We start from the raw sequence: 15873 nt of genomic DNA on the forward strand, positions 1-15873 counted from the left end.
TGACAGCCTGATGGGGACTCCTTTGTAGGTGATTGTCCCCTTAGCTCTTGCTGCTTCCAGGATTCTCTCCTTCGTTTTAATTTTGGCTAATGTAATTATGATATGCCTTGGTGTGTTTCTTCTTGAGTCCAACTTTTTTGGTACTCTCTGGGCTTCTTGGATTTCTTGGAAGTCTGTTTCCTTTGCCAGATTGGGGAAATTTTCTTTTATTATTTGTTCAAATAGTTTTTCCACTGGTGGTTGTGTCTTTCCCCCTTCTGGTACCCCTATAATTCGGATATTGGAGCGTTTATAGATGTCCTGGAAGTTCCTAAGCTTCTCCTCATTTTTCTGAATTCTTACTTCTTCATTCCTTTCTGATTGATCATTTTTTTCTTCCTTCTGGTTCACTCCATTGAGTTGAGTCCCAGTTTTTTTTTCATCTCTATGGGTTTCCTGTGGAATTCCATTCATTTCCCTTAATTTAGCCTTCATATGTTTCTCTAATTTGTGGCTATAGTCCACCAGATCTGTGAGGAAGCTGACGACCAGTGTTTTAAACTGTGCGTCTGAGAGATTTGCTATTTCTTCGTCACTTAGATTTATCTCCGGGACTTTGAGGTCCCCCTGCGACATTTTTGGTCTGTTCTGGCCCTTTAAGTGAGAGAAGCGGCGCCTTGGAGTCCCAGGTCGCTGGGTTGTGACGCTGTATGTGGGGGCGTGGTCAGAGCGGGGAAAATGGCGCCACCGCAGCCGGTCCCACCGCTCACTCCCTCACCCGCGCGTAACCGGGCACCCACAGTCAACTCGCTGCCACCGCCTCCCCCACTGACTCCTCCGTAGTCGCTCACCCGGTGGGCTGCTCACTAGGTCCAATCCTGGGTTTGGAGCCCGTGCGACTGGATTCGCGCGTCTGGATTCCGCGCCCGCGCCCGGGTCGATGGAGTTCTCCTTTGTAACTCCTCACCCCCCTCCCCTTTCGGCACTCAAAATCCTTTGATTCCACGCCCGCGCCCGGGTCGATCGAGTTCTCCTTTGTAACTCCTCACCCGCCGCCGGTTTCGTCCCTTACCGGTCGGGCCGAAGAATTTGTTGTTAGCGGACTTCCGAAAAGTTCAGTTTTCCGTGTTCTGGTTGTGTTTTCTGATGCTAATATTTAGTTGTCCTTAAACTTGGTTGTGAGAGGAGGCAGGCACATCCACCTTAACCCTCCATCTTGGCGGAAGTCTCTCATCATCTTTATAACAACGTATAAGATGCGGTGTGGGTTGAGCCTCTCACTCAGCCAATGAACAGGAAAACAAAAATGAAGGCCCAAATACAACAGGAGAACCCACATAGAAACTACACAGGGCGCATCCCTAGGGCATCGAGTTCAGGAGATTGAGGAGACTGCACCACTGAGTCTCATAGTACACGTACAGCATAAGGCCTCCCCATGAAGACAGGGAGTCACAGCAGAACTATCTAATATGTAGAAGCAAACAAAAAGAGTTGCTTACAATTGGGAGACAAAGAAACAACTCCAAAACATTTAGGAGGAATCCCCCCCAAAATTCTAAGTGAAATGGAAGCAAGCAAATTATTAGACATAGTGTTCAAAGTAATGGTTATAAGGATGCTCAAGAAACTTAGTGAGAAGTACAAGGAGCTTAGTGGGGACTACATCAGCATGAAAAAGGGCATAGAAATCTTCAATAAGAACCAGTTGTAAATGAAGTATGCAATATCCAAAATTAAGAATACACTAGAAGAGAGACTTCCGCCAAGATGGAGGCATAGGTGGATATGCTATGCCTTCTCACACAACCAAGTTTAGAGACAACTAAATATTAGCAACAGAAAACACAGCCAGAACACAGAAAATTGAACTTTTCGGGGAAGTCTGTTAACAACAAATTCTTCAGCCTGACTGGTAAGGGGCGAAACCAGCAGCTGGTGGAGTGGGGTTGCACAGGAATCTCGGTCAGACGGACTCAGGCACGCGAAATCAAGGTGCAGGGTTGGACCTAGTGAGCGACTGAGCGACCAAGCAAGCAACCGCGGGGGAAACAGCGAGGGAGCAGGGCTGCTGGTTGACTTTGGTCGCGCATTTGTGCGCGGATAGACAAGCGAGGGAGTGGGTGATTGGACGGGAACCCAGTGAGTCCCCACGGCAAGCAGTAGGGAGGGCGCCACCATTTCCCTGCTCTGACCCCACCTCTACATACAGCCGCATAACCCAGTGACTCTGAGTGGCCCGGCCCAGGTAAACCACCTAAGGCTCTGCTCCCCACCCAGCGGCACAAAACAGCAGAGGGGGCCACCATTTCCCCACTCTGACCACACCCTCACATACAGCGTCACAACCCAGTGACCTGGGAGTCCAAGGCTCCGCTCCTCACACTTAAAGGACAAGAACAGACCAAAAATGGCTCAAGAAGATCTCAAAGCCCCAGAGCCTATAAATCTAAGCGATGAAGAAATAGCAAAACTCTCAGACGCACAGTTTAAAACACTGGTCATCAGGATCCTCACAGAACTGGTTGATTATAGCCACAAATTAGACAAATATATGAAGGCGAAACTAATTGAAATGAATGGAATTGCACAGGAAACCAATAGCGATGAAAAGGAAACTGGGACTCAAATCAATGGAGTGGACCAGAAGAAAGCAAATAATGGCCAAACAGAAAAGAGTCAAGAAGCAAGAATTCAAAGAAATGAGGAGAGTCTTAGGAACCTCCAGGACATCTTTAAATGCTCCAACATCCGAATTATAGGTGTACCAGAAGGGGGAAAGGCACAGCCATCAGTGGAAAACTTATTTGAACAAATAATAAAGGAGAACTTCCACAATCTGGCAAAGGAAATAGACTTCCAGGATATCCAGGAAGCTCAGAGTCCCAAAGAAGATGGACCCAAGAAGGAACACACCAAGGCACATCATCATTATATTAGCCAAGATTAAAATAAAAGAGAGAATCCTAGAAGCAGCAAGAGCTAAGGGGACAGTCACCTACAAAGGAGTCCCCATCAGACTGTCAGCTGATTTCTCAAAAGAGACCTTACAGACAAAAAGGGGCTGGAAAGAAGTATTCCAAGTCATGAAATCCAAAGACCTACAACCAAGATTGCTCTATCCAGCAAAACTTTCATTTAGAATGGAAGGACAGATAAAGTGCTTCTCAGATAAGACCAAATTCAAGGAGTTCATCATCACCAAGCCCTTATTATATGAAATGTTAAAGGGACTTATCTAAGAAAAAGAAGTTAAAGAAACATGAACAGTGAAAGGACAACAAACGGACAGTTATTAAGAACCACACCTAAAACAAAAGCAAACTAAAAGGACAGCTAGATCAGGAGTGGAAACATAGAAATGAAGATCTCAAGGAGGGTTAGCAACAGGGGAGTGGGAGGAGGAGAAGGGGGGAGAAGGTGCAGAGAATAAGTAGCATAGACAGTAGATAGAAAATAGATGGGGGACAAGAATAGCATGGGAAATATAGAATCTAAAGAACTTGAGACACATGGTCATAAACTAAAGGAGGGGTAATGGTGGGGATGGGGGGGTAGGGTGGAGGGGAATGAAGGGGGGAATAGAATAACTGTAACAGCATAATCAATAAAAAATTAAAAAAAGAATACACTAGAAGAAATGAAAAGCAAGCTAGATGAAGGAGAGGATCCAATCAGCTACTTGGAAGACAAGGTAGAAAAAACACCCAATCAGAGAAACAAAAAGAAAAAAGACCGAAAAAGAACAAGGATGGTTAAATATATAATGAATACAAACCTCACTGAACTAACCAGAGTAAAAAAGGGCATTGTTTTTCCTACTGACATTTATTAAATAAACATTTACCGAACACATAAAAAAACCTTCTACACTCAACACTGTTCTTACAACTTGTCTCATAAAATGCCCTGATGTTTGGGACTATAATTACAGTGCACATTTGGGGCTGGTCATCATCAGGGCAATATGCATTAACTGCCCTGATTGTATGAAAAATTAACACCCTCATTATTTTTTCAAAGCATCATATCAAATAAATTAACATTCTCCTCTCAATTGACTCATTTGGCAGAAAGAAATTGACATGTTGTGAGATGAGACAAAGTAGAAGGAGAGTTTAGAAGGTGTGGAAAGATACAGGTGGAGGAGGCACTAAACAACTTACAAATATAAATATCAAAACTGCCAAATGACCTACTTGCTAAGAAATTTGGATTATCACTTACTGAAGTTGGGAATGAGAGTTGTTTCACATCAAACCAGGTATAGTAATTCTTCACATATTTGTTCATACATGCCTTGAGACCATGATGATAATGACAGACTCTGCCCAGAAAAAATATACATATTACATATACACAAAATCCTGTTTTATAAGAACCACTAGTTAAATACTCAAGATCAGACCATATCAGTCACAACACACACATTATAAGTAAACTTGATTACTTGACTGCCACATAATTTTTCTTGGATCTAACCTAGTTTCATTCTACTTTTTAATCTTGTTTGCTTAAAAGAAAAGATTATTACAGACCTGCTTGTGTAGGTGTTTCATATATACTTGGAAAGGGCTATGAAATTTTTTCATGATTATTCTTTAAAATTGAAACTTTTAAAAATATATATTTTATTAATTATGCCATTACAGTTGTTCTATTTCCCCCCTTCATTCCCCTCCACCATGCACACTCCCTCCCCCACCATTCCCCCCTTTAGTTTATGACCACGTGTGTCAAGTTCTTTAGATTCTATATTTCCCACACTATTCTTGCCCTCCCCCTATCTATTTTCTACCTACTGTCTATGCTGCTTATTTTCTGTACCTTCTCCCCCCTTCCCCTTCTCCCACTCCCCTGTTGCTAACCCTCCATGTGATCTTCATTTCTATGGTTCTGCTCCTGATCTAGCTGTCCTCTTAGTTTGCTTTTGTTTTAGGTGTGGTTGTTAATAACTCTGAGTTTGCTGTCCTTTCACTGTTCATCTTTTTTATCTTCTTTTTCTTAGGTAAGTCCCTTTAACATTTCATATAATAAGGACTTGGTGATGATGATCTCCTGGAATTTGATCTTATCTGAGAAGCACTTTATCTGCCCTTCCATTGTAAATGGAAGCTTTTCTTGATAGAGCAATCTTGGTTGTAGGTCTTTGGATTTCATGACTTGGAATACTTCTTTCCAGCCCCTTTTTGCCTGTAAGGTCTCTTTTGAGAAATCAGCTGACAATCTGATGGGGACTCCTTTGTAGGTGACTGTCCCCTTAGCTCTTGCTGCTTCTAGGATTCTCTCTTTTATTTTAATCTTGGCTAATATAATGATGATGTGCCTTGGTGTGTTCCTTCTTGGGTCCAACTTCTTTGGGACTCTGAGCTTCCTGGATTTCCTGGAAGTCTATTTCCTTTGCCAGATTGTGGAAATTCTCCTTTATGATTTGTTCAAATAAGTGTTCCACTCATGGGTGTTCCTCTTCCCCTTCTGGTACCCCTATAATTCGGATGTTGGAGCATTTAAAGATGTCCTGGAGGTTCCTAAGCCTCTCCTCATTTTGTTGAATTCTTGTTTCTTTATTCTTTTCTGTTTGGTCATTTCTTTCTTCCTTCTGGTCCACTCCATTGATTTGAGTCCCAGTTTCCTTTCCATTACTATTGGTTTTCTGTGCATTTCCATTCATTTCAATTAGTTTAGCCTTCATATAGTCCTCTAATTTATGACTATAATCAACCAGTTCTGTGAGCATCCTGATCACCAGTGTTTTGAACTGTGCATCTGAAAGTTTGGCTATTTCTTGTTTGCTTAGATTTATCGGCTCTGGGGCTCTGAGTTGTTCTTGAGCCATCTTTGATCTGTTCGTGCCTGTCATGAATGAGGAGAGGCACCTTGGTGTTTACCGGGGCGGGGCCACCCAGGTCACAGGTTTGTGACACTGTATGTGGGGGCAGGGTCAGAGAGGGAGCAAAGGCAGTCCTCTCAGCTCGCCCAGTTCGCCTCACCACTCTCCCCTGCCTGCTTATCTGAGTGCAAATGTGTGAGTCTGCCGCCCTGCGCCAGTCACTGGGGCATGGAAGATCTGTCTCAACGCTCGCCTCTTCACTGATTTATCTGTGTGCAAATGCGCGACCAACTGCAGACAGCCAGCAGTGCCTCTTCCCTGGGTTCTGCCTGTAGCTAGCTGGCACCTGGGATCCACGACCCCCGCTGCCTGTGCACTGCTGGGATATTTTTTGCCCGACTGGCTCTGCTGCTGGTTTTGCCTCTCTCACTTGATTAGCTGAGTGGTCCGTTGTTTCTGGACTCCGTATTCGATTTTCTGTGTGGTTTGGTTATGTTTATTGTTGTTAAAACTTTATTGTTTTTAGATTTGTTGTGCGAGGATGAAAAGTGTTCCCACCTACGCCTCCATCTTGGCGGAAGTCTACAAATCTCTTTGTTAACATGCATCTGTGCTGATTAAAGCTCCTGTGCATGGGAAAGGGGCTGGCATTTCTCTGGCTGCCTCATCAATGTCTAGAGGCCCTGGGCTCTCCCTTAGTGAGGAGGCTTCTCTGCTTCACGTGTGCTCTCTGAATTCCTTCCACAGAAGCAGAGAGGTGCCTGGATGCAGGTGCCTCTGGCCTCAGCCAGCCAGAGGAATTTGAAGCTGTGTGAACAGAAGATGTTAGGCAACCTTAGCTCAATGAATCATCAACAGAGCCTCTGGGAAAAAGAAACAGTAAAACTCCAGAGTGCAGCTGCTGAAATGAAGAGCAGCACAGATCCTTTTATTCTTTTTAAAGATTTTATTTATTTATTTATGGACAGAGGGGAAGGGAGGGAGAGAGGGAGAGAAGCATCAATGTGTGGTTGCCTCTTGCGCTCCCCCTACTGGGGACCTAGCCCACAACCCAGGCACTGGGAAGTCCTTTAATTCCCCCAACTGGGAATTGAACCAGCCACCCTTTGGTTTACAGGCCCGTGCTCAGTCTGGTGAGTCACACCAGCCAGGCAGCAAAGACCAGAAGCAGGAAGGAAAGCCTGCATTATTGGCTGTTGCTTTTGAGGATTTTTTGAGGTTTGTGCTGGCTGTTTCTGTTTTTGTTTTTTTTCTCCCACTGTGGAGTGGGCTGAGTTCGAGGCTAGGAGAGTGCAAATCCCTAAAGTAGGAGTGTGAAACTCCTGTTCACCAGGGGCCACATCAGCCTGGTGGTTGCCTTCAAAGGGCTGAATGTAGAGCTCCTTGCCTACTCCTTGTTAAGGAGTAGTTACATTTATACAGTCCTAAAATTACATTCAGCCCTTTGAAGGCAACTGTGAGACTGATCTGGCCCCAGTGAAAATGAGTTTGACACCCCCACCCTAAAGCTAAGGCAGTAGTGAAAAGGACCCAGGCTAGGGAAGGAAGCATGGGTGCCCCAGAGAGATGGTTTCAGGAGCCCAAAGCCACGGTGACAAAGAAATTAGCAAGGGAGAGCATGAGGTCAGGTCAGAGGATGGAGGACCCCATGTTGCCAGAGAAGGCAAAACACCAATGGAGAAGGGGATGGCATTAGGGGTGGGGTGGGGTGGGGTGGGGTGGGGTGGGGTAGCTTAGTGGACTGGAACTATGCACACTCTCAGTGAGTCAGGGTTGCGGGGGGCACCAAATGGGGTTGTACCAGCACAAATGCAGAGATGTTTTATTCACTCCAGAAAAATGATCATCAGAAAATACAAGTTTAAATTAGACTAACCATACTAAACAAGAAAGTGCCCTGGAGGTCCTTCACAGAGCATTTGTAAGTAAGTGACATCAAGTTAATAACCTAGCCCACTGCTTGCCTGAAGACAGAACAGAGCCTTAGTGATTCTAGAACCAGTCAGGGAAGACATGCCATCTGGCATTGGCTCTCCCCTCCACTGTGTCCTCCTGAAGACCACTGTGACCCTCCTCAGCAGAAGCCAGTCACCTCCTCTTATCTCCTAGACACCAGGCAATCTGCATTCATGTGAGCTGTACTATCAAGTTGTTCATACATTTGAACACATATGTTGCTTGGTTATGTCTCTACATAAAATACAAACAGGGTCTAGTATCTCCCAGAGTCATAGTGATAAAAAGCCTGATTTTTATCAGGCTTTTATATATATATATATATATACATACACACATAATCATACACATACATGTATAGATGCATATATTTACATATATACATATATTTATATATGTGTATATGTAAATATATTTACACATATATGTAAATATATGTAGGTGTATATATAATGCACATTTGAGATCCATATTTTGAAGTTCTCTAATCTTTAAAGTTCTCTAATCCATTAGCTTCTAGGATAAAGTGTATCAATTCTGTACATTCCTTTATTCACCTATTTATTAACTTAGTATTTATTGGGTGTCCATATATGCCAGTCATTCTTCAAGGTACTGTGGATACAGCATTGAATCAAACAGAAAAACGTCCCTCTGTCCTCATGTAGCTTACATTCTGTCTCAGTAGTCTTCCACTCACTTTGCTATGTTTCCTCTTCTTCTTTAATTAAATATGCTTACTACATGCCAGAACTTGTGTCAAATATGTATTATCTATTAGCTCATTGGATCCTGAGTGGCACTAGCACTGTCCTCACATGTTAGATGAAGTGGAGCCTGCAAAGTTGACACAGCTTCTCTAAAGCCCCCCAGTGAGCAAGTCTTCAGCCTGGGTTTAGAGTATACTTCTACTTCTCTGTCATGGAGGCCTCTGCTTTGCTTTCTTTTGTAGCCTCAGGTTTTGTTCATACTGTTTGTGTCTATTCTCAACAATCTATCCATTTTCATTATCCAGCTAACCTTTCAGCAGATGGTCTCAAAGATTTTAGACTCTGCCTTCTGCCAAAGCTACAGGCCAAGCCCTGGTCCTTAGAATAAGGACGGATGTCATGGGAGGGTGCCGCAAGGACCTGAGTCATTTGGCCTGGCTTCCACTGGGACCTTATCTGCTGCCACTCTTCCTCATCTGGCCACACACTTGCCTGCCTGGGGCTGGAGTAATGGGTGAATACTGCTCCCTTTACCATGGCTCCTGTGGACCCTTCTCATTGTTCTGCTTACCACAGCCCCTTCCCACTTGTGATTTGCACTCACCCTTCAGATGTTAGCTCCGAGACCTCTGAGGGTCCCACCTAACCCCATAGGCTGGTTTAGGGTCGTCTGTTATATTCTTGCAGCACTGGCAAGTTTCCTTGTCCCAGTTATTGGCTCCTTGAGAGCTGGGCCACATGTCTTTTGCTCACCTTGTGTCTGAGAGCCTGGCTACCTGACTGAGTAGATTGCTGAAGATATGCCTACCATGACTTCAAATTCAAGAAAATGCAAATCACATTTTGCTCAGAAGGCAGACATGTCTATTTTCCTGTGACAGAATACCTCACCAAACACATCCTCAGTCAGGATCACATACTTTCTGTCAAATGATCTTGCTCCCTCCCTGTCTTTCTTAGTCTCCCCATGACACAGGTGCAGTATTAATGACCTCTGCTCATTGTCCTTCTGAGGAATGTCTTGGCCTACAGCATCGTCACCTCTGAGATTTGCTTTGCAACAATCAGAACACCTTGCAGGCCCCTGCGCCCAGGACCCTCTCTGAATGCAGCCAGATGTTTTGAATGTTACTAGACTATAGACCTATCATCACATGCACATCTATCAGGGCATCTATCTTCCCTTCAGCTCATCTACTTATTTTTTTATTTTTATTTTTTTTTAGTCATGAACTAGTTAACAGGAGGTAGAGAGATTAAGGTTTGGAAAAGATACATTAAGAAATCATTATGTGTGTAGGGTCAAGGAGGCCATGAACACAGTGGCAGAAGGAGCTCAGCTTGTCTCCAAATTTGCAGACCTGACTGGTGTAGCTCAGTGGATTGAGTGCGGTTCTTCGAAGCAAAGGATCGCGGTTCGATTCCCAGTCAGGGCATATGCCTGGGTTGCAGGCCAGTTCCCAGCAGGGAATGCACAAGAGGCAACCACTGATATTTCTCTCCCTCTCTCCTTCCCCTTCCCCTCCAGTTAGAAACAGAAATGTCAGTAAACGTCCAGACGCCTGGAGACCTGACCTGAGCGTTGCAAGCCTGAGAAAATCCATGATGTGCACCATGGTGTGCACACCTGCCCTCCCGAAATGCAGACCGACTGAGATAGTGTGCACGCCTGTCTTCAAGCAGGGCCCCTCCCAAGCGTGCAGACCCGACTGAGATAGTGTGCACGCCTGTCTTCAAGCAGGGCCCCTCCCAAGCGTGCAGACCCGACTGATAGTGCAGGCAGCAGGCGTCAGGGCCCCTCCCTCCCGAGCGGACCAGAGGGAGGTAGCTCGGACCGCGGGAGGCCTGAGAGCATGGCCACGGCGTCGCCTAGGCAGCGACTGCGCGAGGAGGCGCGGTGCCCCGTGTGCCTGGACTTCTTGCAGGACCCGGTGAGCGTGGACTGCGGACACAGCTTCTGCATGCGTTGCATCTCCGAGTTCTGCGACAGGTCTGACAGAGAGCAGGGAGGCTTCTTCGCCTGCCCACAGTGCCGCAGCCCCTTCACTCGGGAGGGCTTCCGGCCCAACCGGCAGCTGGCCAGCCTGGTGGATAGCGTGCGACGGCTGGGGCCGGACGAGGGGCCCTTGTGGGCACAGTGCGCACTGCACGGCCAGGAGCTCAGCCGCTTCTGCGAGGAGGACCAGGTCGCACTGTGCTGGGCGTGCGACTCTGGCCCCGAGCACCGAGGCCACCACACGGCACCGCTGCAGGAGGCAGTCCAGCACCACCAGGTGAGCTGTGCTTGCGGACGCACTGGCAGGCTGACTGGCCTGGAAGATACCTCTGCTAGCAGGCCCAGCAGAGGTGCCCGTGACCTTCCAGAGACAAGGTTCGGTGCCACCACCTGATCCCAAGGACTTTGTGCCCGCCTCCGCGCCCCCGTGCCCTCGCCCTTCTCCCCCCCCCCCCCTCCTACCCACATGACTCCGCCTGCTCCCAGCTCCCAGCGCCCTGCCCTGCTCAACCTTCTCTCCCCAACTTCTACGCGTACCAGGCAATCCCCCTCTGAGCCTCCCTCCCACAGTGCACTCAGGCGTGTTGGGGTATCCCTGCCTTTGCTCCAGGGTAACTCCATCTGGGACCGTTGCTAAGGAGCTCAAACGCACATTCCTTCCAGGGATGGCCAACCTTTTGGCGTCTCTGGGTCACACGGGAAGAAGAGCTGTCTTGGGCCCCACGTTAAATACACAAACACTAGCGGAAACTGGTGAGCAAAAAACAAACAAACAAAAAAACCCCAAACAAACAGGTTTTGAGTAAATTTACGATTTTGTGTTGGGCCGAATTCATAGCCATCCTGGGCTATGATATCCTGGTTGGATATCCCTGTGAAGGTCCCCTCTGCCAGGCAGCCTTCCTGTCAGGTACCTCTAGTCTCCTTTTCTCAGGCTAATCGTCTGGGCCCCACAGCTAGAGCCCTAGCATCAGCGCTGTGTGCTTGGTTACAAGTGAGCCTCTTTTTGATGAACACATTCTAACCACTACCATTGGCATTGCGCCTTCCTTTCGCATAATGTTGATCTCTACCTTAATTAATACTGTTACCAAAACAACCATGAGGTCTGAGCATTAGTTAAGAATAGCGCCTGGCTGGGCCCAGGAGCTAAGTAGGAAGTAGGAATCCAGGAGCTAAGGGCACAGGGCAGGTCTTTATTCAACTCATATTAGAGGGCTCAGGATGTGAGCACTTCAATGAAGAGGTGCTTCCTATATCAGTATTTGGCCACCAAAAGGGACATCTGTGATACTCTGTAAATAGAATTTTTTGTCCTGGTGCTCTTCTAAAATTCTTGGACATATTCTGAATGCATTTAAATTCGTGACATCTGCAACAGCTACTAGCACAAAGAAGGTCAAAGTCTTGTTTAAACTGACATATTTTCCTGAAAAAGCACCACAATGAAATAAATTAAAAATACTTTTATTTTTTAAGCTTGGTTTTATTGTTTTAAAACAAGATTGGGGGTATTTATCACCGCAATTTCCTTTTGGACTTGCCTAGAAATATCTCTGAGTTTTCTCTTTGGTTTTGGTTGCCATGTACAAAACTCAGATGCTGGCTATTTTCTAGCTAGTTTTTTGTAGAATGTTTCTGCCTTTTTAAAAAATTATTGAAAGCACCATACAGAGCATGGCTAGTGTAATATTTCTAGAGTCATTTTCAGTATTTTGGTAGTCTTTCAATTAATACCAAATAAGTATCTTCTGAACTTCGTCTTGATTTCCTAGACTCTATGTTCTATTTGCACTGTTGTCCTCCAACAGTACAACAACACTGAGATCCAACAACACTGGCCTAGTAGCTGCTGTGCCCTATCCTGCCAGGCCTTAGTCACCTCACTAATTTTGCCCAGTTTCTCCTGTGGGAGGGAACTTCTCTCCATCTGTGTGATTCTACTCCTTGCAAACACTAAAAAAAGTGTCATTTTGGTCATGTTAATTCCACCATGAATCCTACTGTATTTTATCAGCATTATGGTATGTCATCATCATCATATATATGTATATTTACTTATTTATTTAGAAATAATTGATGTGTAGGACTTGTGAATGACTTCGGCACAATTTTTTTCTGTCTTTTTCTTTCCTGAGACTTATTGAATGACTTCGAGTAGAGTTTTAAAATGTGTGTGTGTGTGTGTTCTTTGTAAATAAAGTACATGCCTACCTCTAGTGGGGGCCTAGGGTGGAAAGGAAATTTAGTTTTCATTAAATTATCTTCTACTCTTTTTAAGATTTACAACATTCTGTATTTCTTTTTCATTGAATAAATTCTAACTTACATGATTTCTTATTGCCTAATAATACTAAACACTTTTCTGATTATAGAGTAGTAAGTAATTTTCCGAAGTTGACAGGTATAGGTTGGGAGTAACATCATTTCTCACTCAGACACTAGTAGGTGAGGTTTTATGTATTGAACGTTTTTACTGACCTCTGCCTAGTTTTTATATATTCCTTAAAGCACATATTTTTCCAAAATTGGTTTGATGTTACAAAAAATATCCTTATTTTAGTTCACTTTAAAATTGTGAGCACTTCTTGTTATTAAACACTGTATTCTTATTATTAAGCACCTTATTTTAATTTCATTCTATTAGTATAAAATATATTTTTCTTACCCTCTACTTTAAAAAATTATTGGATAATTATTTATTAATTAATGTATTATTTTCTTTTTTTCTGTTACTTTTTTATTGTATTTTTCATTACCATTTATACCTTCCTCCTTCCAACAATCACCACACTGTTGTCCATGTCCATGAATCCTTTTTCCTTCTTGCTCAATCCCTCCGCCCCTCCTCCCCTTCCCTCCATAGCTGTCATCCTCTCTATGAAACTGCCTCTATTTTGCTTGTTAGTTAAGTTTGTCCACTAGATTCCACATATAAGTGAAATCTCATGGTTTTTGTCTTTCTCTGACTGGCTTATTTCACTTAGCATAATGCTCTCTAGGTCCATCCATGCTGTTGCAAAAGATAAAATTTTCTTCTTTAACATTTTGGTTAGTTACAGGTTTACTATTTTAAATAATGCCACAGTGAACATACTTTTACTAAATCTTTGGTTATGTCCGGCATTAACATTTAAAGTGTACTTATGTTTAACTTAGCTGTAATGAGGTTAGACATCTTTGTGTGCTCCCTGGGCCTGTTCTAGGTGACCTTTGTAGCACCTGATGCACCTGGTTGGGACAGGTACTACATGAAGGTGTCTGTAATGGTCTCAGCATATCTTCCCAAACAGGAAAATCTCCAGACGGCCCTGGAACTTGTGAGGAAAGAGATGGAGGAGGCCTTGAGTCTGGAGACCAACCTTGGGAAGAAAACTGTCATTTGGAAGGTATGAGAATATTGTTACTTCAGGAGGCTTGCCTGCCTGCCTGGAGGATCCAAATTTGGGTCATTATATCATTCTTCCTTGCACCAACACTTTTGTTACAACGCTGTCCTTCTTAGCTGTAACCCCAGCCTGAGTTACAAGTAGCTTTGCTGATGCGGCTCTCATCGAAACTCACTGACTCACCCCTAGAGCCTTGAGTAGATAGAGTCTTGTACTGCCACTGCGAGTGTGAAGACTGGCCTTTCTGAATGAATGAGTGCTAAAAATCTCTTAGCACTGATGTAGATGAAGCAGAGCTAGATGCGATCCCTTGCATATAGAGAAAGATCATCTGAATGTTTAGCCTTATCATATATGTGTTCTCTGTTCTGTACATACTTGGCTGGTTGTTTCTTTTAGTCACTTAAGAGAATGGTTCTCAGATGGGTGGTTTTGCCTTCTAAAGTGAATTTTCAGTATTAGTAGCTATTTTTTGTTGTCATATCTGGGGGCTGGGGAGTGTTACTGGCATCTAATCGGTAGAGGCCAGAAATGCTGCTAAGCAGCCTACAAATGCACAGCACAGCCCCCAAAACTCACAGTAAGGAATAATCTGGTCATGTATCAAATAGGGTATATTTAGGTTGAAAAACTATATATACAAAGTATATGTGAATTATAGTATACCATATAGAAATTTTATAAAATATTACTTTTTTATAGGGTTAGAAATAGGTTTTGAGTTAAAGTTAATGTTAAGATTAGGGTTAGTTTTGGGATTAGGTGTAGGATTGAGTGTTTGCTTCTTTGAGGATTTGAGTTTTAAGGTTAGGGTTAGAAATAGCTTTGAGGTCAGAGTTTGGGTATAAATTAGTTAAGATTAGGGTTAGGATAAAGGCTATGGTTAAAATTAGTTTTAAGGTAAGGGTTGGGGTGAGGGTTAGGTTTTAGGTTAGTGTTACATGTAGAATTGGGGTTATGGTTAGAATTAAAGTTAGGTTTGAGTTTAGGATTAGAGTTGGGCTTAGTGTTATTTTTGAAGTATAAATTAGGGTTAGTATTAGATTTTGGGTTAGGATAAGGACTAGTGTTGGGTTAGGGTTAGGGTTAGGTTTGCCTTAGTGTTAGGGTTAGAATTACAATAATTATTAGGTTGAGTTTATGAGCAAGGTTGGGCTTAGACTTAGCTTTAGTTTTACACTTCGTGTATACATTAAGGTTATGGTTAGGGGTTGGGTTAGGGTTAGGTGTGGGTTTAGTTTTAGACTCGAGATTATGATTAGTGTTAGAGATGGCTTTAAGGTTTGGGTTTAGGTTTAAATTAGAGCTGAGGTTAGGGTTAAGTTGTAAATTAGGGTTAGGTTTACCTTTAGGGTTAGAGTGAGCTTTAGGGTTACAATTAGTATTTATTTTATGATTAGAGCTAGGGTTAGTGTTAAGGTTAGAGTTAACTCTGAGATAGATGAAATGATTTAAATTAGGGTTAGGGGAAGGGTTAGTTTAGAGTTAGGTTTAGGTTTGGGATTAAACAAGTTTAGGATTCACTTTATTTTTTTAAAGATTTCACTTATTTTTAGAGAGAGAGGAAGGGAGGGAGAAAGAGGGAAAGAAACATCGATGTGTGGTTGCCTCTCATACACTACCAACTGGGGACCTGGGAGACACACGCCCTGACTGGGAATCAAACCGGAGACCCTTTTGTTTGCAGGCCAGTGCTCAATCCACTGAGCCACACCAGCCAGGGCAGGATTCACTTTATGTTTAGGGTTAGGGGTAAGTTTAGTGGTATAGTTATCTTGAGATTAGAGTTTGGGCTTAAATTAGAAATAAGTTTAAGGTTAGGGTTTGGTTAAGTGCTAGGGTTAGGTTTAATTTTAAAGTTAGAATTGTGGTTAGGCTTAGGTTTTGAGTACAGGTTTGAATTTATGCTTAAGGTTTAAGTTAGCTTTAGGGTTAGGATTACACTTATGGTTGATTTAATGATTAGCATTAGGGTTAGTAGTAAGGTTAGACTTAGCTTTGAGGTTAGAGTTT

General features: G+C 43.7%; 1 protein-coding gene across 3 annotated transcripts in view; it reads left to right on the top strand.

Moving 5' to 3' along the window:
- The first annotated feature begins 10280 nt into the window (after window positions 1-10280).
- The window catches only part of TRIM58 (tripartite motif containing 58), a 45255-nt gene continuing 39662 nt past the window's right edge, over window positions 10281-15873 (top strand). For 2 of the 3 annotated variants that reach the window (XM_053657050.1, XM_037166579.2), the window contains exons 1-2: window positions 10281-10748; window positions 13765-13860. In XM_053657050.1, coding sequence (XP_053513025.1) covers window positions 10329-10748; window positions 13765-13860 — 516 coding nt within the window. In that variant the 5' untranslated portion in view covers window positions 10281-10328. The remainder of the gene's footprint in view (window positions 10749-13764; window positions 13861-15873) is intronic. The other variant, XM_053657051.1, reaches the window with a different exon arrangement.

This window comes from Artibeus jamaicensis, unplaced genomic scaffold (genome assembly GCF_021234435.1).
Source record: "Artibeus jamaicensis isolate MK-2021 breed Jamaican fruit bat unplaced genomic scaffold, CSHL_Jam_final scaffold_3272, whole genome shotgun sequence".
Classification (NCBI taxonomy): domain Eukaryota; kingdom Metazoa; phylum Chordata; class Mammalia; order Chiroptera; family Phyllostomidae; genus Artibeus; species Artibeus jamaicensis.